Below are 23,031 nucleotides of genomic sequence, written 5' to 3'. Positions count from 1 at the left end.
TGGGGGCTCCATCCCCAGGGTGGGGCGTGCAGGAGGCAGCCAATCAATGATTCTCTCTCATCATCGATGCTTCTCTCTTTCTCTCCCTTCCTTTCTCTGAAATCAGTAAAAACGTTAAAAAAAAAAAAAGAATGTTAGACAGACATACCGATTTCTTAGTGTTTTTAATAAATGTATCGATTTTCCCCATGAAAATGGGACTTGGTTACGTCTCCACACTCCGCTTCTAGCATCTGTCGCACCCACCCCCGGGGTCCAGGAAGGCAGGGTGGCCCTCCTGGTCGGGCTGGGACCCCAGCATCTGCAGTTGGTGTGTGCACGTGGGTTGAGATTCTGAATAAAAGGTCCCAAGGGCCTAGCCGTCGCCTCCTGGCCCCGGGGGCACCTCCAATTCTCCAGGGCAGTGGGGCCGGGCATCTGTCCCCGACCGGCTGCTTGGGGGACCCGGCTACACACCTGCCTCTGGTGCCGGCGGCGGCCGCGCCTGTAAAGTGGGGATAATTAACTCTACTCCTCGCCCGCCGCGGTGAAGCCCGTGAGGGCGAACCAAAGAGCCTGTTTCCAATTGTGTGAGCGCCAGAGCCCAGGGCACAGACCCCAGTGCGCGTGCCGGGGCCTCGGCGCGGCGAGCAGAAGCACGGGGCTCGGTGCTCAGCGGCGCGGCTTCGGCAGGAGCGGCGCTGGCTCTGGGTGTCCATGTTCTGCTTCGGAGGATCTGAGCGTCTGCCGTATGGACTGTTTCATTTTTACCTTAATTTTTACGGAGCTTCCTGAGGGCGCTCCTTGCTCACTTAATCCCTCGCAGCTGCTCCACTCACCTGCTTCTCCGACCCCCGAGCCCTCCTGGGCCAGAGGGATGGATGTGTTTAAACTTTAAAGGGCTTCATAGATTCTCTGGGCCCAGGAATTTGCGTGGCCCCCTCCCAGGACAGGCACTTCGGCCGCATCCCTCCGAGGCCCTGTGTCCATCTGTCCATCACGTTGCTGGTGGAAGCGGGGAGCCTTCCCCCTCTGCAGGGGGGGACCCCCCCCCCAGCCCGGAACACACAGCCTTTGTCTCAGGGGTGGGCCCAGGCTTTGCAGGCACAGCCCCTCCCCCACCCGGGGCTACAGCTTCGGATTAAACATCCGATTAAAGACCAGATTTGGATGTTCTAGGTTTTGTCCTCCCCCCCGTCCCCCCAGTCAATCGGTGCATTGTTCTCGCCCGTCCTCGCTCTTGGTTTTCTGTGGAGCCAGAACGGGGCTTTTTCCTGTAAAGCTGTAAGCCAAGGCGAAACTATTTCAGCAATGCTGTCTGCCATGGATCCCGTCCAGCGTCTGGGTGTGCAGTTCTCCCGGATTCCACCCGTCTCCACGCGGAGCCTGCACCTCCGCAGCCCCGTGGTCCCGGGAACACCCGCCGGGGGACAGGGCGGCTCCACGGCAGGCACTGCCCAGCCCCCCCCCCCCACGTGGGTCACCCCCCGCTGCGTGCGCCTCAGAACACGCCGCCTGCGTGGATGAACCCGCGCAAGGACCCGAAGGCGCAGTGCGCGCGCCATTTCTGGACGCGGTGGTGTTGACAGCTGCCCCTGCCTGAGCGCCAGCAAGTTGGAGTGGGACCTCTGGGCCGGACCAGGTGCAGTTAGAGTCCAGAGGCTGAAGAGGCTGGGGGGTGGGGGGGGGGAGGGGGAGGGGAGGGGAGGGCGGGGCGGCTGGGGTCTGACCTAGGCTTCTGGTTGAGCAGGTGGGAGACCCAGGCCCGCAGGGGTGGGCCTGCAGGGACCAGGTCCTGGGACAGGAGGAGGGCGCTGTGCACCTTGTGGTTGGGCCAGGGAGCTCTCCCAGACAGACATGCACGCGTGGTGTGTGCATGTGTGTGCAATGCGTGTGTGTGCACATGTGTGCATCCATGCGTGTGCGTGTGCACCGCGCCGGGAAGGAGGCGCGCACACAGCTCCCTGGGGGTGGCCCCTGCGCCCCAGCGGCATCTGAGCTGAGCGGGCGCGCTGCGGGCGCAGGAGGTGGGGCTCTGGGCTGGAGGGGAGGGGAGGGGAGGGGAGGAAAGGAGAGGAGGGAGGAGGCAAGAGGCTCTGCAGTTATTTGACAGGAGCCAGGGAAGCCCTAAAGGACGCAGGACCTCTCTGTGCCGGGTGGGCAGCTGGTCGAGCCGGGCCGCCTGGAGCGGAGGGGAGGGCCGCCCGCAGCCCAGCGCCAGGCTCCCGCCGCCGCGTGTCGCCGCTCGGGCCGCCCGCGCGCACCATGCTGCTGCCCCGGCTCTGCTGGCTGCCGCTGCTGCTCGCGGGGCTGCTGCCGCCGGCGCCCGCGCAGAAGTTCTCGGCGCTCACGGTGAGTCCCCCGGTCCCCACGGAGCAGAGCAGGTGACCCTGGAGGCGGGGGCGCCTCCTCCTGCCCGCGGGCTGGGCAGGTGGGACTCGGGCAGGCGGGTGCGCGCTGAGCGCTCCGCTCCGGGACTAGACTGCCGCCAGCTGCGGAGGGCGCACTGGGAGGGTGGGGGTGGGGCCTAGCGCCGCGGGGGTGCGGGGGGGTGGGGAGTCGGAGTGCGCTCCCCCACTTAGGGGTGTGCAGGGTCCCACGCGCCCGCCCGACACAAGGTCTGGGATCGCCGGCGCCGCCCCGCGGACTGTTCAAGGCGGACCCACCAGGGACTGGGTGCCCAGGGGCCTCCGGAGCGCGCCTGTCCGCCGGCTCTGCGCGTGGGTGCGGAGCCGATTGGAGGGGCTGCGAGCCTTGGGCCCTCCTTGTCGCCCCCAAGGTTCGCAGGGGCCTTCCTGGAGACCCTCCCTATGTGGAGTTAGGAAGGGCGGATGACATGACAAAGAAGGGCCATTGGTCACTGGGGTAAATGGACAGAAGTGGGAGGGAGGCGTTGCCTGCGCCCCGAGGGCCACTTGGCCCCGCGGTCCTCCCCCAGGGCCGGGCTGTGCAAGCCGCAGGCGCGCGCCCAGCGCTTGGGTCACTGCGGTTGACCGCGGTGTGTTTTTCTTTCTTAGCTGCAGCTTCTTCTAGGCCATGGCCCTGGCCGGCCCGCGCGGTGCCAAGCGCCGAGCTATGTCCCGGGGCTGCGCCAAGCCACTGCCGCTGGCCCTGCTGAGCCTGCAGCCCCCAGCTCCGCAGGCCTCGCGGCTGGCAGGGTCTGCAAGCCCATAATTAATGCAATCTGCAGAAACGAAAACATGCCGCTGACATGTGTTTCTGAACAAGTGCTTGAGAAAACACGAAGGCAGGGAGCACACCTCGGGTGGAGAGGGTGTAGGCAGCGGGGACTCGCCCTCCTGCGTTTATTGTATCAGAAATAGAGGCTGTGGTCCGTTCTGCTTTTCAGCAAACGCCAGGCTCTCCGGCGAGCTGTTTCCCCGGGCAGTGCGGGGAAGGCGTTAGCCGGCTCATGGTTCATACCTAAGATTCTTCTGGAGCCGCCCTGGTCCCTGCCTTGTGTCTCCAGTGACTTGTCGATTAGAGGCAGTTCCGGAGGCTTGAAGGTTTTTACACACTCAGCCTTCCCTGCAGACTCGTATCTCCCCGGAGGGGACCACCCGTCAACATGCACTGCCTGTGTTCACGTGTATACACACGTGTACATACATGTATGCAAGATGCACACACACACACACACACACATGAAAACAGACTCCCCCCCCCCCCCCGCTTAGAGTGCATGAGAGGGTTAGAGAGGCTGAGACCAATGCTCTGCGCGACCCACGTTTCTGGCAGGGCCATGGCCGAGGGCTGCCCACCGTGGCCACAGAGCGGACAGTGCGCGAGGCAGCCTGCCGTGGGCCTGCCGTCCTGGGGGGCCCGGCCGGGTGGTCCCCGGAGGAGCAGCAGGATCCGTGCGGTTAGTTATTGGAACAATTTAAATCTCCGCAGATTTTCTTTTTCTTCTCTCCCTCCCCTCTTCCGACTTAACCGTTTCCTCGCAGCCCCTGCTGCTTCTCCTGCGTCCGCGGCTCCCGGGGGTCTCCGGCCGCAGCCACGCCAGCCACACGTGGGATCCCGTTGCCAGGCCGACCTGGTGGGGTGCCGGGGCCTCCCTCATGGCACTGGCCAGAGGACCTGTGGCTTTAACACCACAAGTTGCCAGTGGAAGGTTGTGCCGCTCTTACAGCCAGGAGGAGTTTAAAGCCGTGAACTGTTTTGGCAGACGGCTCCCCACCCCCCCCCGCCCCGCCCCCTCCACCCCAGGACACCAGGAAGCCAGCGATGGGCTGGCGGGATGGGAGGTGCTGGTGTCTCTGTCGATCGCCTCCTGGGGAGCGGGGATCTCTTTGTTCCCGGAGGAAGGCTCTCGCGCAGCCCTCACGTCTGGTCCTGCATAAATCAGAGCCTGCTTCCCGCCCGCGGCCCGCGGCTCCAGGGGGCGGTGGCTCTGGGTCCTCTCTCCGCTTTCCTTATCTGAACGGGGACACAGCAGCTCTATCTGCTCAGCACGTGTGAGGACTAGAGATAAGGGTTCTGATATGCACGGTGCGTCGTCCTTCGCCAGTTAACGGGCATCTGATGCACCAGGCCCCGTCCCTCTGAGGTCTCATCCCCTCGCCCGCCGCCGGGTCACCTGGTCCTGGAAGCAGCCGCGGCCCCCCACCCCACCGCCATGGCCCCTGCGTCCACGCTGTGCTCTCCTGTGTGTGGGTCCCACCAGGTGTCAGCTGTGGGGCTGGACGGGCCGTGGCAGAACGCGTGCTCTGCCTCTCGCCTCCCGCCCACCCCGTTCGCCCGCTTCTCACCTGGAAACAGGCGCCTGAACGCGTGGCGTTTAGAAGTTTCTGGGCCTGGGCCTGGCTGCTCAGGACACGCCTTCTCCCTGCTGCTCACGCGTGGGGGCAGCGTGGCCAGAGCGCCACTGGGCTTTGCGTTCGAGACCACGAGGATCCGCTTTGCTTAAGAATTACCTTTTTTTTATTTCCGCCTTCCGCCCTTCTGTGTGTTTCCCCGTGCCGTTCCGTGGCCTTGCCTGCGCCCCTGGTCCTCCTCTGACCTTGGCCTTGTGGCCCGTCAGCAGGTGATGTGACGGTCCAGTCCGCCCTGACGTGGCCCCGCCTCTCCTCCTTGAAGGGGTGCCCCCAAGGCCAGGCTTCTCCACTTCCCGGGGAGGGGCTGACGGTTCTCGTTAAATTTCTGTGCCCGCCTGAGACCAGGAACACGTTCCGGTGTGAAGCGCTGGCTGGGCCGACGGGACCACAGTTCTACATGGTCCCAGGAGCAGGCGAATGAGTTGTGCCTAATGTCCTGACGCCGGGCCCGCCCCTGAGTGAGTGACTGAGTGTGTCCTGCCGCCAGGCCCACCCCTGGGAGTGTGCCCCGTGGGGCAGTGGGGAGCAGCAGTGCCCAGAGGTGTGGGCGGGGAGCCGTGGCCACGTGCAGAGCTGACCCTGCCTCTGCGCCCGCACGTGGAAGGCAGCGTTGAGGGAGCCCCACGCCTTTGCTCACTGCCCGTGAAGGCAAGCGCCCCGAGGGTTCCTGTGAAGGACACTGACGGGGGGACTCTCATCATTCAGCCCTCCCCCCCACACCCCGCACTGCCGTGGACACACTGGTGTGTCTACGTTCAAGAGAAGAGGAAGCCCTAACCGGTGTGGCTCAGTGGACAGAGCGTCGGCCTGCAGACTCAAGGGTCCCAGGTTCGATTCCGGTCAGGGGCATGTACCCTGGTTGCGGGCACATCCCCAGTAGGAGGTGTGCAGGAGGCAGCTGATCGATGTTTCTAGCTCTCTATCCCTCTCCCTTCCTCTCTGTAAAATATCAATAAAATATATTTAAAAAAAAAGAGAGAGAGAAGAGGAAGCCGAGCCTCCAGAGACCCCACAGGAGCCCCGACAGCAAGGTGGCCCCGGTGCGTCCAGATCCACCGGATGGCGCTGTCCTTCCTGGGTGGGGGGTGGGTGGGCACCCTGGCTCCTCTCGGGCCACCTTTAGACTAGAACCGCCTATTCCCTTCGGGACCCGTTGACCATGGCCGCCTTCCCACGTGGTCACTCGGACGGGGAGGGCTCAGGACTGGCTGGTCTGGGGCGGGTGTGACAGGAGGAGGAGGAGCGGTTCCCCCCCCTCTCCCCCCCAACTCCCATGTACGTATTTGCCCTGAAAAAGCGGCACTCGTTCAGGTACCGGTTCAGACACTTCCCTGTGGGCGTGTCCGTGAGAAAAACCTCCCTGGACGCCGAGACCCCAGCCCCGGCACGCTCTGCTCCCGCGCCTTCCCGGCGGGTGCTGTTCCCACTCAGCGTGGATCCTTCGGGAGCGATTGGGGCTTCTCCTCTCCCACCGCGCAGGCTGGGAGGGTGCGGGCGCCCCGGGAAGGCGGCTTCTTCGTTCCCGGCGCGCGCGCGCAAGACGGGCGGGAGGTGGCTGTGGAGGAGGAACCTAAACCGATCAGGGCGGCTCGGGAGCCACTTCTGGCCCCAACGCGGCTGCACGCACGGCCTGATGGGCTGATGGGCCCGAGGGTGCAGGGGCTGAGGCCACGGGGTCGGAGGGATCCTGTACCCTCCCCAAGCCTCCCCGCGGGGCCGGGGCTTCGATGGGGCTGCGTGGAGATGGCGTGTGACCGTGTGGGCTGGGGCACATGGTGTACTTTTGAATGGAAAGGTCCCCCGTCCACACAGACAGGCGGACGTGGACTCTTGGAGTTAGGAAGGAAATCAAGAACACGATTTCTGTGTCCGTGCACGGGTGGGGCCTCTTCCTGCCAAGGGCCGTTGGATATGGATAACATCCTTCGAGGGCCGCCACACGACATGGTCGGCTTGAAGACGAGCCTGCTCTACCTGGTCAAACCTTTATTCACGCACCCCCGATGCCTGGGCAGGGCCAGACCCCGTGATTCCGGGGGCCTCATACAGCTCACAGGCCGGACGTCCCCACCTTGACGCCTCCCTCGAGCGATGGCATTGGTAACGGGACGAGACTTCCTGACGAATGGTGGTACGTCTTTGGAGTTTGAACAACAGCCTGTTGCACATTTACCTGAATCCCGGAGGAAGGATTTCAGGAAAGGACGGTTAATGTACCCGGGGAAGGACTTACCCGGAAGTGAAAATAGCAGACGTTCTCGTGCGGTTCAGTAGCCCCAGGTTGGAGATCCAAGAGCCAAGGTTTTCAACTCGCATTTCTAGGGTCAGGATGAAGAAGAAGAAAAAAAGAAATTATACATGGAAACTTGGATGCTGTAAGATCTGGCCCAATCTACTTAGAATTCTCCACGCCGAGGCATCTCAGAGTGACCCTAAAACCACAATTACAAGCAGGTGTCTCTGGTGTGTGACTTCATGCAGCCGCCGCCCATAGGCGCTCGGAGGAGGGGGCGTCGACAGAGGGCACGGCGCTTCCTCCCTTCGCGATGGGTCTCTCTTCCTTCACTTGGTCTTCTCCCCGGGGCGGCGTCTCTTTCCTTCCTCCCCCCTACTTCTCCGGAATCCCATTCCTTCCGCGCGTCCGTGTCCGTGTCCCCCCAGGCGCTGACGGGCTAATCGGTTCTGCGTCGGCACCGGCTGCCTTTCCAGGAGAGGTTTTTTAGTTCCTATTCCCCGTATCCTTTCCCCTGAGCGCCTTCGCCCGGCCCTCTGCCCGCTGCGCCCTGGTGGCCAGCGCTGTGGTGGGTGGGCCACGCCGTCATTCGATCCCGGCATCGGGTTACTGACCCCCCCCGTCCATTAGCCAGCCATGCCCAGGGCAGATTTTTATTCTGGGGGGCGGGGTGGGGGGACGAGTAAACCGATTCCTAACATTGGAGGTTGCTGGCAGAGTCCACCAATGGTAACGACGCTTCAGAGAGCGTGAAGGGCTGCGGATGAACATGAGCCGCGGTGGGTTTGATTGCGGGCCCCGGGCGCGCGTCGGGGGTTGGGGTGGGGCATCGTCGCTGGCCTGCTCCTCTCTGGGTACCTCAAGTTCGCTGAGTTTAGTGGCTTCTTACAGAGCAGGCTCATCAGTTTGTTGGGGGGAAAGAAAGCAGTCGTGTAGAGGTTGACCTTGTCTGAGTCGGGTGTTTATTTTTTAAATATATTTTTGTTGATGTCAGAGAGGAAGGGAGAGAGAGGGAGAGACATCAATGATGAGAGAGAATCATGGATCGGCTGCCTCCTGCACGACCCCACACTAGGGATCGAGCCTGCCACCCGGGCAAGTGCCCTGACCGGGAATGGAACCGTGACCTCCTGGTTCCGTGGTCGGCAAACGGCGGCTCGCGAGCCACATGCGGCTCTTTGGCCCCTTGAGGGTGGCTCTTCCACAAAATAGCACGGCCTGGGCGAGTCTATTTTGAAGAAGTGGCGTTAGAAGAAGTTTAAGTTTGAAAAATGTGGCTCCCAAAGAAATGTCTGTCGTTGTGCTGTTGATGTGTGGCTCTGTGGACGGATGAGCTTGCCGACCACTGTCCTGGTTCATAGGTTGCCGCTCAAGCCCTGAGCCAGGCCGGCGGGCTGTACCCACGTCTTAAGCTCGTCCTCAGAAGCGAGCATGTACTTGCCTTTCTTCACCGCGTCGCGTCCCGGTGTTCTGATCACTCACCTTTGCGGGGGCCCCGTTAACCTCCTCTTCCTCTACCCTCTGGTTGTTATAACATCGAGGAAAAGCACGCCCATCAGAATAGATGCCACGGAGCCCCGGGCACCGCCCTCGCCGTGGCGGAGTGAGCCTCTCGCATGGCAGAGGCCAAACTGAAAGAAAAAGACTTCGTGAGGTGCAGCGACCCCTGGTGGGAGCCCCGCCCCTTTAAAATGTGCGATAGAAGTCACCGAACACGAAACAGAGTCCTCTTGTGCGTGCGGCTTAGAAACAGCTCGAGGGAGCGGGCGAAGGTCTTGGAGCCGACTCCGTGCCCGCCCGCTTGCAGGGGCATGAATCCGTAGCCCGCCGCCTGTGCCACAGGAAGTGAACACACCGGCACATGTGAGATCATGTTAAAACAGGGACTTTCCGGAAAAGCGGCCCTTCTCCTGCCGTGCTGCGGGACGGAGGCGATCGGAGGCCGCAGCCAGCGCTGGGCTCAGGGTTCCGGGCCGCGCTCCCACCCCTGGCGCCCTTCCTAGGAAACCCTGTGAGCTCCAGGGAAGCCACATCACATGCTCTTCCCAAAGAGCAGCCCCCCAATATTCTAATAGACGTGTGGGGGGGACTGCCTGTCCTTCCCCGTGAGCCGTGAGAGCAGGCGTGGCCCTGTGCAGCCCCGTCTCCTCCTCCCAGGGCCCACCACACGTCCCCCGGTCCCCCCAGACACCAGTGTCCTTCATACACAGTCCTGGCTGCTCCCTTAGAGGCTCGTCGTGAGCGGGGTCGGGGGGTGGGGGTCTCGGGAGAAACACTGCAGACGGTGCGTCACGGCCACGCGCAAGGTGGTACCTCGTCTTCGGAAGACAAGGGAGCGACCAGGCTTTGCAGATGGACAGAGACGATAGGCCACCGGCCGCTCCACCCATTCCCTGCCAGGCGAGGGGGTGAGGGCCCCGGGAGAGGCCGTGAGCTGGGCGCGGCGGCTCTCATCAGGTGGAGGTGTTCGAGCCTGATGCCGACGAATCAAGGACTAACTGCTCCCCGGGCGTCGAGTGGCACCGAAAGAGGGCAATGTGGTCCGCAGGCAGGCCCTGTCCTGCCCGCCTTTCTCCACGGGCCAGGCTCTCCCTCCGCCTTGGGGGATTGTCGCTCCGCCTTGGGGGATTGTCGCTCCGCCTTGGGGGATTGTCGCTCCGCCTTGGGGGGCTCTTGCTCCACCTTGGGGGGCTCTCGCTCCACCTTGGGGGGCTCTGGCGAAGAGCCTTCTCCCTCGGACCCTCCCCGCCGAGTGCTGCTGGGTCGGGGCGGCCCTCGGTCCGGCCGCAGCACCCAGAAGCGTGGGCCCCCAGGCACCAGCGTGTGGCTGCCCCACGGCCCCAAGAGCTTCCTAAGCCGAGATCGGTGAGCCTGGCGCTCCCGGCAGCTGCTGCCCGCACGTTTGAACCCTTGGAGGGACTTGGCGTGCCCTTTCCGACCCCTTCGCCCCGGGTGGGAGCGCCCCCTGTGGTGCTGAGCACCCTCCGTCTCCTGTGACTGGGCGGCCGCAACACCCCTGCAGGACAGGCCAGCCCCCCTCCCAGGAGAGCGCACTCGGGTGAAATCCACTCACTGCCCTACTGACCTTCCTTCCCCACCTCCTCCGTCCACGGCTTGAAAACCATCAATAAAAGGCTGCATCGGGTCCAGCCAGCATGGCTCAGGGGCTGAGCGGCGACCTCTGAACCAGGAGGTCCCGGTTCGATTCCCGGTCAGGGCACAGGCCTGGGTTGCGGGCTCGGTCCCCAGTGTGGGGCGTGCAGGAGGCGGCCGATCCATGATTCTCTCTCATCGATGTTTCTCTCTCCCTCTGCCTCTCCCTTCCTCTCTGAAATCAATACGAATATATTTAAGCATGAAAGATAAATAAAATAAATGCTGCATTCAACCCCCCAGGCCATGTTACCGTGGAGCGCAGTTTGAAACTTTCCCACCAAGCCAGCGACAGACCCTTGGTGGTGCGGCCGCCCTCCCGCCCTCGGGCGCAGGCCGCTGCCGGCCACACGCCTCCTGCCCGGGACAGGGACGCTGTGGCTGGAGCGAGCCTCGCCCTCGGCACCTCTCCCAAGCGACACGCCTGCGCCGTGTGCTCCCACGACGGTATCTCGCCCTCCCTCCCTCGCACCTGCCAGCGGGGGTGGATTCGTGGGTGGGTGCGGCTGGGGTTCTGGAGGCACCGCGGGGTAAGGAAGGTGAGCAAGGCTCCAACCTGCACGCACACGCCTGAGCCGTGCCGCGGCCCGGGCCCCGACGTGCTCCTGCCCATCGGCCTTCCTCTTAACAGATGGAGCTGGTGCAGGGGGCCGCCAGGACGCATCCGGCTTCCCATTCAGAGATAGAATCTGGGCGGGGCCGCGGGGCCCGCCTTCGCTCTCCTGGCGGCTCTCCCACCTGGACGCCCCTGAGCACAGGTGCGGAGGCCTAGCCCGGTGGGTGAGGGGGAGCCCTCTCCTGGGTGGGGACTGCGGGTCCCCCTTCCCCCGGCCCACAGCGACCACCGGAGGGAGCCCGAGAGCAGCCGGCCCCTCCTTGGGGGACAGGAGCTCCAGGGAGGGGCTGGGGTCAGGGGTGGGCAAACTTTTTGACTCGAGGGCCACCATGGGTTCTTAAACTGGACCGGAGGGCCGGAACAAAAGCATGGATGGAGTGTTTGTGTGAACTAATATAAATTCAAAGTAAAGGAGCGGAGGGGAGAGCAAGAGAACCGGATAGAACAGCTGGATCCGGCCCGCGGGCAGTAGTTTGCCCACGGCTGGGTCAGGGCCACCAGCCAGGCTGCTCGGCGTGGGTTCGGGCACCATGCAGAGCTCCCAGCTTTAACGATTCGACTCTGACGCCGAGATGCTGAATCGGGGAAGGAAAACCGGGGGCCTCCCGCCTCCCAGCACCCAGATATGGAAGCCGGGGACGCACGTGAAATCAGGGCTGGGACTCAGCTGGGGAGAGAGCTGTGACCTGTAGCAGTGACCGCGGCCAGCCGTTCTGCAGAAGGCGTGGCTTCCTTGTGTATCTGCTGAATTCACTCTGTTCCAGCGACTCCAGGACGAGGGGCCGCCAACACGGACGTCACGACCGACAGAACCGCGGCAGCCCCGGCAGCGCTGCTGTCAGCTCAGCCCCTTTCCTCCGGAGCCTTTCCCGCGCCCTCACCCACCGGCACGGGAGGGGCCCGGGGGATGGCCGGCTCTTGGGAAGTAGGCAGACAAAGTCACATCCTCCCCTCAGGCGTCTGCTCTGTTCAAAGGTTAGCGACATGGAATCTCTGGGTGCTGAGGGAGCTGGGGTCCCGTGGAGAGCCATCTGGGAGGGAGGAGCCTCCTAAGGGTCCTGGTGGGGGTGGGGTGCAGGGCTAAGGGCTGGTGGGCGGCATCCAGGGGCGCCTCCCAGGTGTCAGAGCAGGGGACAGGGTGCGGGCGTGATGTGGGGGTGCAGACAGGCCCCTGGTGCAGGTGTGATGTGGGGGCGCAACAGGCCCCTGGTGCAGCCGTGATGTGGGGGTGCAGACAGGCCCCTGGTGCAGGCGTGTGTGGGGGTGCAGACAGGCCCCTGGTGCAGGCGTGTGTGGGGGTGCAGACAGGCCCCTGGTGCAGGCGTGTGTGGGGGTGCAGACAGGCCCCTGGTGCAGGTGTGATGTGGGGGCGCAACAGGCCCCTGGTACAGGTGTGATGTGGGGGTGCAGACAGGCCCCTGGTGCAGGTGTGATGTGGGGGTGCAGACAGGCCCCTGGTGCAGGCGTGTGTGGGGGTGCAGACAGGCCCCTGGTGCAGGTGTGATGTGGGGGTGCAGACAGGCCCCTGGTGCAGCCGTGATGTGGGGGGCGCAACAGGCCCCTGGTGCAGGCGTGTGTGGGGGTGCAAACAGGCCCCTGGTGCAGGCGTGTGTGGGGGTGCAGACAGGCCCCTGGTGCAGGCGTGTGTGGGGGTGCAGACAGGCCCCTGGTGCAGGCGTGTGTGGGGGTGCAGACAGGCCCCTGGTGCAGGCGTGTGTGGGGGTGCAGACAGGCCCCTGGTGCAGGCGTGTGTGGGGGTGCAGACAGGCCCCTGGTGCAGGCGTGTGTGGGGGTGCAGACAGGCCCCTGGTGCAGCCGTGTGTGGGGGTGCAGACAGGCCCCTGGTGCAGCCGTGTGTGGGGGTGCAGACAGGCCCCTGGTGCAGGCGTGTGTGGGGGTGCAGACAGGCCCCTGGTGCAGGCGTGTGTGGGGGTCAGACAGGCCCCTGGTGCAGCCGTGTGTGGGGGCGCAGACAGGCCCCTGGTGCAGCCGTGTGTGGGGGCGCAACAGGCCGCCGGACCGCGTGGGCCACCGATGTTGGGCCTAGTCTGCGAGTTCCTTTAAAATCAGAGCATTAAACGCAAACCTCCTAACAGACTCAGTCCTCCGTGTCCCTAGCTGTTGTTTCTCTGAGAGTCAGGGCGAGGGGTTACAGGGGCTGGCGGGAGGCGGCTGAGCGGGGCCGGCGGCCTCTCCCCTCCTGGTCTCTGCCTGGGGGTGCCTGCATTCTCTCCTGAAACTCAGCCCCTGCGAGTGTGGAGGCTGAAACGGTGCCGAGTCTCCCTGTCGCCTGCGGGCGGCCCTCCGACCTGCTGGTGTCCCGGCCAGGCCGTAGTGGGAGTAGTTAGTTTGGGGTCACACTGTCCCTGGAGACAGCGTCTTCAGAACCCCACCCCCGGGAGCAGGACGCAGACGGGCAGCGAGAGGAAGTTCCTGCGGCTGCAGCGCGGGAAGCGAGGGGGTGCTGTGACCCCGGGCCAGTGTCTCGTGCCCCCACGGCGGGCTGAGCTGCGGGTGCGGGACCCTCCCGGCGGGGACCACTTAGCCTGCGGGTGCGTCTGCGGGGACCCCGTCCAGCCCAGGACGCGAATGCAGCCGCGTGGGTCACGCTGAGGGGGTGGGACCCGGGGCTGGATTCTGAGCGCTGAGTCACTGGGCCGTGTGACAAATGGTCCCACACGTCCCTCCTGCGCGCCGTGGCCGGAGCCACCCGGCTCGCCAGTCCTCCCCGCCGCTTGACCTCCTTGGTGGTGGCCCCGTGTGGACAGGGCGGGCTGGGGTCCCTCCCACACCCATGCCCCCGGGCTGTGGCCTGGCACCCTCCGGCGCTGCTCCAGGACACGGGGACTTTGGGAAGCCTGTGTTCCCCGGCGGCCTGCACCGTGGCTTTAGCGCCCAGCGCCCTTCTCGGGGCGCACCAGCTCCAAAGGCTCCCAGCATGGGACGTGGGGGAGGGGGATGTGGGGGAGAGGGAAATGGGGGAGGGGGCGTGGGGGAGGGGGATGTGGGGGGGTGGGATGTGGGGGAAGGGGACGTGGGGGAGGGGGAAGTGGGGGGACGTGGGGGGGCGGGACGTAGGGGGACGTGGGGGGAACGTTGGGGGAGGTGACGTGGGGGGCGGGATGTGGGGGAAGGGGACGTGGGGGGAGGGAGACGTGGGGGAGGGGGAAGTGTGGGGGACGTGGGGGGCGGGATGTACGGGATGTGGGGGGGCGGGACGTGGGGGTGACGTGGCGGAGAGGCTCGCTGGCTTTCAGCCTAGTTGTTTCTCTGAGAGTCAGGGCGATGGGTTACAGGGGCTGGCCGGTGGGTTTGGGGCGTTGCACCTGTGCACAGGGGAGGGCTCCTCCTTCCAGGCAGGTGAGCCGAGTGGGGAGGCAGCTGCTCTCGGTGGGGTGGGCCCGGGAGGGAGATGGTGGGGGGCTCCCCGCCCACGTGGGGGCGGCCTGGCCTCAGCTGTGTGCACAGGCGCGGAGCAAGCCTGACCTTCCTCTCTCTGCCGGTGAGCTGCACCAGGGATGTGAGAATAAAGCCGCGGCAGCGGGAGCCCCAGCGGGCCAGGGCAGTGCACACGCGTGGGAGACGCTGTCCCTGCCTCACGCTGGCTCTGCTCATTCCTGCCGGCATGAATTTATATTAGTTTCTCCCGAGACTCACCGTGGCCACGTCCACGCCCGCTGCCTGTCCGACCTGGTGGGCCCCTGCGTCTCTGGCTCCCACAGGTGTCCAGGGGGATGTACGTACACGGAGCGAAAGCCCAGTGCAGCCTCAGGGGGGCAATCCCCCCTCTTCGCTGCAGAAATCCAGGCTGCAAAGCACCCCGGCGCCCACTGGCCCCTGCGCAGCCCCCGTCGGGGGCGGGGTCCCCGGAGCCCAGGACGGTGGTGACAGGTGGCGCTCGCGTGGCGCTCGCTAAGCCGTAATTACTTAATCCATGTTTTGCCTCGGGGCCGCCTTGTAATTACACTGACCTGGAGCGTCACGTGTAAACACGCAGCGTGCCAGCTTCTAACCACACGCACGTGGCGAAGATCCTCCAGGCCCACAGAGGGGCGATGACACGCCTCCAGCTGCTGTCCCCAGCGCTGGCGGGGTGGGGGGGGCAGGGGAGAGGCGCCAGCCTCCCCGCAGATCCTGCACCCGCCGGGCAGGAACATTGGGGTAAGTTCTTTGGGCCCCGAGGCTGCCCAGTCCCCGTGCAAAGGGCATTTTGCTGTTTGGGTATCAGAGGTCTGAGGGTCAGACGTGCAGGTCCGTTCTTCTGGACAGCAGCTGGCTCTGTTTATTTTTTATTTTTTAAAATACGTTTTCATTGATTTTCTTAGAGAGAGGAAGCGGGGGAGAGAGGTAGAAACGTTTGTGATGAAAGAGAATCACTGATCGGCTGCCTGCTGCATACCACCCACTGGGGATGGAGCCCACAACCCGGGCACGTGCCCTGACCAACTCGAACCCTGACCTCCTGGTGCATAGGTCGACACTCAACCCTGAGCCACACCGGCCAGGCTCAGCTCCATTTAAAGTCAGCGCAGGTTTGCAGATGAGGAACTCGACCAAGACTCAAGCCTCAGGGACCCCGATGTCGGGGTCAGAGGCCCCTGGATTCGTGGGCTGGGATCCGTCAGGGACAGGAAGGGCAGCCCAGGACAGCCTGGACCGGAACCACCGGCTGCATCTGGAGGGAACGTTCTGGGAACAGATACGATCTTCCAATTAGTCACCCCTGGGACGCGGCACTGTTCGCTCACCTCCGAGGGACGAACACGGGACGCGCCTTAGCGGGCACCCCAGGTGGGCGGAGGGCTGTGTGTGTGGGGGGAAGGCCTGGGTGTCCTGGGCCCGGGTCAGGGCGGGGATGTTGGCTGATGTTTCTCCCTCATCTCGTCTCTGAATCACATCCGTCCCAGGGGTCCGCGTTTCCGTCATCCTGACTCACCCACGCTCCTCTCGCTGAAAGTTTGAACGATTTATTTATTTTTATTTTTATTTTTTTAAATATATTTCTTTATTGATTTCAGAGAGGAAGGGAGAGGGATAGAGAGATAGAAACATCCATGATGAGAGAGAATAATTGATCGGCCGCCTCCTGCACGCCCCCTACTGGGGATCGAGCCCACAACCCGGGCCTGTGCCCTTGGCCGGAATTGAACCTGGGACCCTTCAGTCTGCAGGCCGACGCTCTATCCACTGAGCCAAACCGGCCAGGGCAATTTGAGCCATTTAAATGCCTCTTTTGATTTCTTGTAAATAAGGTGAAGTTCACTTTGATTGACTGATAACCCAGATTTCTCAGACGTGCGTGCAGCCTCGCATGACAGTTAACATGTTAGGACGTGTACCCCTGGGAGTCGCGGGGTTTGCATGGGCTACAGGGCCTCTCAGTCTATGGGAAGCCCGAGCTGGGCAGCGGGCAGCGGGCGGGCAGCCCACATGGCCACCAGCTGCCTGCCATCCTCCTCTGCTCGCTCCATGTTTAAAGGGCATTTAAAAAATACCCTATATAATACAAGGGTAATATGCACATTGACCGAACGCGGAACAACCAGTAGCTATGACACGCACGGACCACCAGGGGGCCGATGCCCAATGCAGGAGCCGCCCCCTGGTGGTCAGTGCGCTCCCGGCTGGTGAGCGCAGCGGCCGTCCCCCACAGCAGTGCTAAGGATGCCCGACTGCCACTTAGTCCTGCTCCCCACGCGGGCCTAGCCAGGGGTGGGCAAACTTTTTGACTCGAGGGCCACAATGGGTTCTTAAACTGGACCGGAGGGCCGGAACAAAAGCATGGATGGAGTGTTTGTGTGAACGAATATAAATTCAAAGTAAAGGAGCGGAGGGGAGAGCAAGAGAACCGGATAGAACAGCCGGATCCGGCCCGCGGGCCGTAGTTTGCCCACGGCTGCACTAGGCCGTCAGTCGGACATGCCCTGAGGGCTGCCGGACTGCTAAAGGGTGCACCAGGCCTCTAGTACATATATATGTTTATTGATTGAATTCAGAGAGGAAGGGAGAGGGAGAGAGAGAGAAAAACATCAATGATAGGAGAGAATTTGATCGGCTGCCTCCTGCACGCCCCACACTGGGGATGGAGCCTGCCACCCAGGCATGTGCCCTGACCAGGCATCAAATTGTGACCGCCTGGTTCCTGAGTCGATGCTCAGTCACTGAGCCGCACTGGCCTGGGTTAAAGGGCATTTAATGCCAGATTTCCACCGAATGAGTTCCGCATCTAACCTGTCATGTCTCACGTTTATTATTTTGGCTGAAACGTGTTAGTAGACACCAGCATCACTTTGTAAAATTAAAGATGCAAAATATTGTGCGTGTCGCTGTGGGCGTCCGTGGTTCCGACGCTTGCTGAGTGAGAACGGTGGCGGTGGGAGCCCTGCGGGGGTGTCGGCAGGAGACCCCAGGACCCTGGCTCCCGACTCTGCCAGGCGGGGGGGGGGGGGGGGGGCCCTGGGCTCAGGCCTGGGTTGCCTCAGGCTGTGTCCCTGGATTTCCAATCTCCTCCTCTGCTAACCGCCCCGGGGCTGTCCCGTCACGTCCCTTCCGCAGTGATGAGCTGTCATTGCCTCGCGGCCCAGATCCGCCGAGGCTGCGGTCCAGCGCCATTTCCGGTGAATTATTTCCGTTGTGGAGGGCGAGACGGGAAGGAGCGGGACCCTGTGGGGTTATTAGCAAGCGATTGGCTCGGCAGGAATGCCTTTCATGAGGATCCCACCCGTTTCCCGTGCTCCTTAACACGCCCTCTGCATGTGGTGCAGGGAGCGGGAGCCAGATGCTTGGTGGTGACGTTCCCACCTCCTCCCGGCACGGCCGTCGGGTGTTTGGGACCGAGCTTGTGGGCTGTGACGCCCAGAGCTCCCCGAGCCGTGCTGGTGACCTCACCCACCCCCGGAGCAGGTGTCGGGGGCAATCGTGTGTTAAAGACGAACGAGAGCGTAAAACGCAGAGAGCGGAGTCCCAGTCCGTCGTGTGTGACGTGACCAGACGCCTGAAGGCACCTCACCGGCCCCCGATAGAATAAACCAGGGGTCCTCAGACTTTTTAAATGGGGGGCCAGTTCACTGTCCCTCAGACCGTGGGAGGGCCGGACGATAGTTTAAAAAAAAAACGATGAACAAATTCCTATGCGCACTGCGGGCCCGGGACGCGTCGGCTGCTAAGCGGGACAGGCAGAGGCACCCGGCGGGCCGGGTACATGTCCTCGGCGGGCCGCATGTGGCCCGCGGGCTGTCGTCTGAGGACGCCTGGTCCTGCGTGTCCCTGGGACGCGTGGGCATGGCCAGGACGGCTTCCTACCGAGGCCGGGGCAGCGTCGTCGCGGGCCGGACAGACTACACCAGATACAGCACATCTCTAAGCTGCATCTGCTCATGGAAAATACCCGATTTTAAACATATTCCGTTTCTCAGAAGTGGCCTTTCTCGGTGACCTGGGTCAGGTCGGTGTCGAATGTCTCAGGGGGTGGGAAGCCAGCACCCATCGGAGCCGCTGCCATGCTGGCCACCCTCTGAACCAGTCAGGACCCACAGATGGAGCCCAAACAGGCATTTTTAAAGCCGGTTCTGCCCGGCCGGCGTGGCTCAGGGGCTGAGCGTCGACCTATGAACCAAGAGGTCACGGTTTGACTCCCCGTCAGGGCACAGGCCCAGGTTGCGGGCTCGATCCCTAGAGGGGGGCGTGCAGGAGGCAGCCGATCCGTGATTCTTTCTCATCATGGATGTTTCTCTCTCTCTCCCTCTCCCTTCCTCTCTGACATCAAGAAAAACATATTAAAAAAAATAAAGCGTGGTCCCTGCAGGCCCCATGCCCATCAACATTCAGGAAGGAACAGCGAATGGGAGAGGCTTGGTGTGCATACGTTTCTGCTGTGCCCGTGGGATTTTATAAAGTCACTGCTGTGACCTCCACGTACACAGTCATGTTGGAACGGTTTTCCACGTGCTCCCGTGGACCCGGAGCCCGTGCTGTGGCTCGCAGGCGGGCAGGGGGCGCCCCCCTGGCTCCGGGCGTGGGTGGCTGGTGACCCCGCTCGTGATGACCCGCATCACTGGACACAGAGTCACGGTTAGCTCCGGGGTCCTGATCGGTAATGGGGTGATAAGACTTTGCCAGATGAGATGTTAGGTACCGTGCCTCCTGCAAATCATGGAACCGGGCCTGGCCCCGCGGGCATGGATCCCCCCTGCAGAGAGGCCGCTTCTAGGGTCCAAGTCACCTTTGGTGTGTTACCGGCACTTCAGGGCAGAAGGGGAAATCCTCACGTCTTATTCTGAGTGTCGCCGGGAACACGCGTGTGTGTGGAAGCCGTGTCCTTCCCGGCTCTGACCCGGCTGTCTTCTGTCCCCTGTGGGATCCCTGACAGCAGCCAGGACTTCCGGGCCCCCAGGCAGGCTGGGCTCACACACACACACACACACACACACACACACACACACGCACACACGCACACACACGCGCACACACGCATGCACGCACGCACACACATACGCAAGTGTCGGGCGTGCAGGAGGCACGTTCAACGATTCTCTCTCATCATTGATCTTTCTCGCCCCCCTCCCCTTCTCTCTGAAATCAATAAAAATACATTAGAAAGAGAAAGGCTACGCTGCCGGGAGGTGGAGGTGTGTTCAGACGTGACCTCACTGGAGGACAAGCGACCTGAGCACGGTCTTCCTTGGTGTAAATCTCTCAGGAAAACCATTCCCGCCACCTTATCCCCTCACCTCGGGCAGGACGTCGGCGGCTCTGCGCAGGGACGGAGGCCGGCGTTTCCCAAGGGATGTGCAGGCTCCAAGGGGGGACGAGTTCCCGGAGCCACAGGGAAGCTCCCGTGGAAATGAGACGCAGAACATGAAGACGGAGCCATCGCTGGGGGACACGGTCGTGACGAGAGGTCCCTCACAGCACCCCCATTTGCACGCATGTTAGCTTGGCATATTATTACCAAATGTTTGGGAAGCGTAGTAGGTACTGGTCGGTGAAAATTAGCTTTAGACGAGAGTTGATCACGTGGGTATAATTTCCCCCTGATGTGAACCCTGATGCCCTCCTTCCTGTGGGTGACAGGTGGGGTGCCTGACAGGTGGGGGTGACAGGTGGGTGTGACAAGTGGGTGACAGGAGGGTGCCTGACAGGTGGGGGTGACAGGTGGGTGTGACAGGTGGGTGACAGGAGGGTGCCTGACAGGAGGGGGTGACAGATGGGTGACAGGTGGGGTGCCTGACAGGTGGGGGTGACAGGTGGGTGACAGGAGGGTGCCTGACAGGTGGGGGTGACAGGTGGGTGTGACAGGTGGGTGACAGGAGGGTGCCTGACAGGTGGGGGTGATAGGTGGGTGACAGGTGGGGTGCCTGACAGGTGGGGGTGACAGGTGGGTGACAGGTGGGGTGCCTGACAGGAGGGGGTGACCGATGGGTGACAGGTGGGGTGCCTGACAGGTGGGTGACAGGAGGGTGCCTGACAGGTGGGGGTGACAGGTGGGTGACAGGTGGGAACTGGTTTCGCTGTCTGCCCCCCTGGGCTCTTTTCTGGTGTCTCCCCGGCCTGTGGTCGCCGTGTCCGCTGGTTCTTGCCGTTCAGGGGTTTTTGACGTGAACCCCTAAAGGAGTTGCTGCTCGCAACACGTACACTGATTCTGTGCAGTAGCCATGACTTCGGCGTGTCAGCGGCCGTGGACTCCCTGAGTCCGGAATATTAGGTGGTGGGGTCATTCTGACGCCGGGAACCGCCCGAAATCCACGTGTCGTCCGTGTTCCCATCCCCGGCCGCACGGTCGGGGCTGAATCCTGGCGAGTTTGTGAGGTGGACGCACCGAGTCTCATCAGGAGCAGTCCCCCCAATTCCGAGTGAGTTTATTCTTACGTGCGGGGTGTGGGGTGCGGGGTGTGGGGTGTGGGGTGCGGGGTGCGGGGTGCGGGGAGCCGGGAAGCTGGGCCCGCGGGGCGGGCGTTGTGTGGTCTGCCTTGCACTCCTATCAGGGGGTTCAGGCTGCGGAGTGCTCATCCACTGAGCAAAGAAATAAAGGGGGGCAGGTGCCCCCCTTCTTCCTGTGGCTGTTTCTCGGGACTCCACGCCTCGCTGCCGTTTCTCGGCACTTCCTGCGGCTCTCCCAGGACAGAGCCCACTGCCCTCTGGGTGAAGACTGGACGTGGCCTCTGGTCCTCCGTCCTGTCAGGGAGATGGGGCGCCGTGAGCCCCGGGAACGGCAGTGTCTTGGTCTGCTTAGGACTCACCTGGGTTTCTGGGCGGGGAACCCCAGGACCAGAGCAAAGCCCTCTGGATCCCAGAGCCCCCCCTGAGTGGGGCGGGGACCCTCAGGACAAGCCGGATGTTGGTTCGCCCCCCCCCCCAGAGGCTCTCCGGGAATTGGGGAGTCGGCTCAGCCAGGATCCAGGCACTGGCCCCAGGCTCCCCGAATCCTGGTGCCACCGGCCAGGTGTTTAAGGCCACGCAGGACCCGTGCCTGCCACGCGGACTGGCCAGGCTGGGATGTTTCTCCGCGTGACGCGTGGACCAGGGGTGTCTTGGGTCAGGGGCAGGCTGCGCTGCCCTGCTCCCCACTGTCCTTCCTGCGCCGGGGCTCCCTGAGGGCTGCGGGTGCCCCTGTGGGGCCGATGAGCCCCGTGTGACTCTCTCTGGGGTTCTCGTCTCCGACACGGACTGATGGCCTGGGACGGCGTCCGCTGAGCCGTGGGCGTGGAGGCGGGTCCAGCGTCGGCCTCGCCTCCGAGAAGGTGCCCGTTCCCGGCGCCTCGCAGCAGCACCTCCTCTCGAGGGCCACGGAGGGCGTGCCCGGCGTCTGAGCTCCCCCTGAGGAGCGGCGTGAACCGGCACGGCGTGGCACGCTGTCCGTGGTTCGGGGGGACACGGGGAGTGTTTGGTGATGCTGTGGTTTGGAGAAGCTCCCGTGACGATGGGCGGGCGGGTCTGTGCACCCACGGGGGCTGCGTGACTTACGGCGATGGCCCCCCACGCCCCTCCTGTGCGCCCCTTCGCTGCTCAGCTCCGAGAGGTGGCTCTGCCCTGGGCCGAGGGCTCCGGTGTCTCCGCTCCTGTCCCCCGATGCCTCTGGCCCCTCACCCACTGCCTCTCTCTGGACTGTGGACCCCACAACCCGCAGTTCCTGGGGGTCCCTCACAACCCCTCCCACTCCCTTGCAGAAGCCCGGTGTCCTTCGCCTCGTAACTGAAGGGTTTCTCTTCTCTGAAGCTAAAGGGGTGCGTGTGCAGGCTTTTGGGGAAGGTGTCTTGGTTCAGCGTTGTTTTCTCAGTCCTGTAGCGTGGGTGAGCGTTCGCTGGTTTCTGTGCATCGGTGCCTTTCAATCTTGGGGTGTAGGGAGCTAGTTTAGGAGGTTCCCCCCGAATTCCAGCTTCTAGATGGCAGAGCCTGGGAGACCGAGGTGCCCCCACCTGCCCTGGCTCCACACAGGTGCCCCCGAGAGCCGAGACGCAGCCGTGGGGCGCGGCAGCGGAGTTTCGCTCTCCCTGAACTTGACTGAATGTAAGCGTGACCTCCTCGCAGGCCGGGGTGTCTGCTGGGCCCAGCGCGTCTAGAGCTGTGTGTGCTCCGGGCCCCCAGGGCCTGGGCGTCAGGAACAATCACAGGCGGCCCAGCCGGCCTCGGCCTCGGCCTCTGCCCCGGGACACCCATGGGGAGACTCGCAGACGGGGCAGCGGGCTCCGCCTGTCACCTGGGAGAGGCGCAGACACCCGGGGGAGGTGTCGGTGACAGAGGCCAGGCGCCCGCGGCAGGGAGTGCATCTCGGAGGTTGCGCCTGCGGCTCGGGGTGACGGCTGCCCGGGGGCCACAGGCCTTGCCGTCTCGTCTCCTCGCGTCCCACACCGTCAGGGAGGGTGAAGCCTCTGGGTCCTGCGTCACCCGAGGTGGCAGGGAGGCCGTGGCACTGCGGGCGAAGCCGGAAGGAGCCAGCAGGAGTCGACGCCCGAGTGGAGCGGGGGACGCGGAACGGAGGGCGCTGAGGCCTGACCCCCAGCCCCTCCCCCACGCCACTTCCCAGACTTCCTCCCCAAAGTGCTCCCGTGGGGGTCCTGGAGCTTCTGCCCGTGGGTTCCCTGCCCCCCTGGCCGTGCGGGCGGGTGGGGGTAGGACCGGGTTGGGTTCCAGCTGCATCGCAGACCAGCCAGTGACTTCCGGGAGCCTCGTCTCTCTGTGGTCGGTGAGGCAGCTGGGCTTGGGGTCCTCCAGGGACCTCTGTCTCCTCCTCGGTG

The 23,031-nt window shown here is 63.7% G+C and overlaps 1 protein-coding gene across 1 annotated transcript in view; it reads left to right on the top strand.

Moving 5' to 3' along the window:
* The first annotated feature begins 2,085 nt into the window (after positions 1 to 2,085).
* The window catches only part of SMOC2 (SPARC related modular calcium binding 2), an 87,931-nt gene continuing 66,985 nt past the window's right edge, over positions 2,086 to 23,031 (top strand). The window contains exon 1 of the mRNA XM_080665591.1: positions 2,086 to 2,331. Within this exon, the coding sequence (XP_080521717.1) occupies positions 2,245 to 2,331 (87 nt within the window). The 5' untranslated portion in view covers positions 2,086 to 2,244. The remainder of the gene's footprint in view (positions 2,332 to 23,031) is intronic.

The sequence above is a fragment of the Plecotus auritus genome (assembly GCF_963455305.1).
Source record: "Plecotus auritus genome assembly, chromosome: 4".
Lineage (NCBI taxonomy): Eukaryota > Metazoa > Chordata > Mammalia > Chiroptera > Vespertilionidae > Plecotus > Plecotus auritus.
The sequence above is the reverse complement of the archived record's forward strand: the minus strand, read 5'-3'. Positions and strand labels throughout refer to the sequence as shown.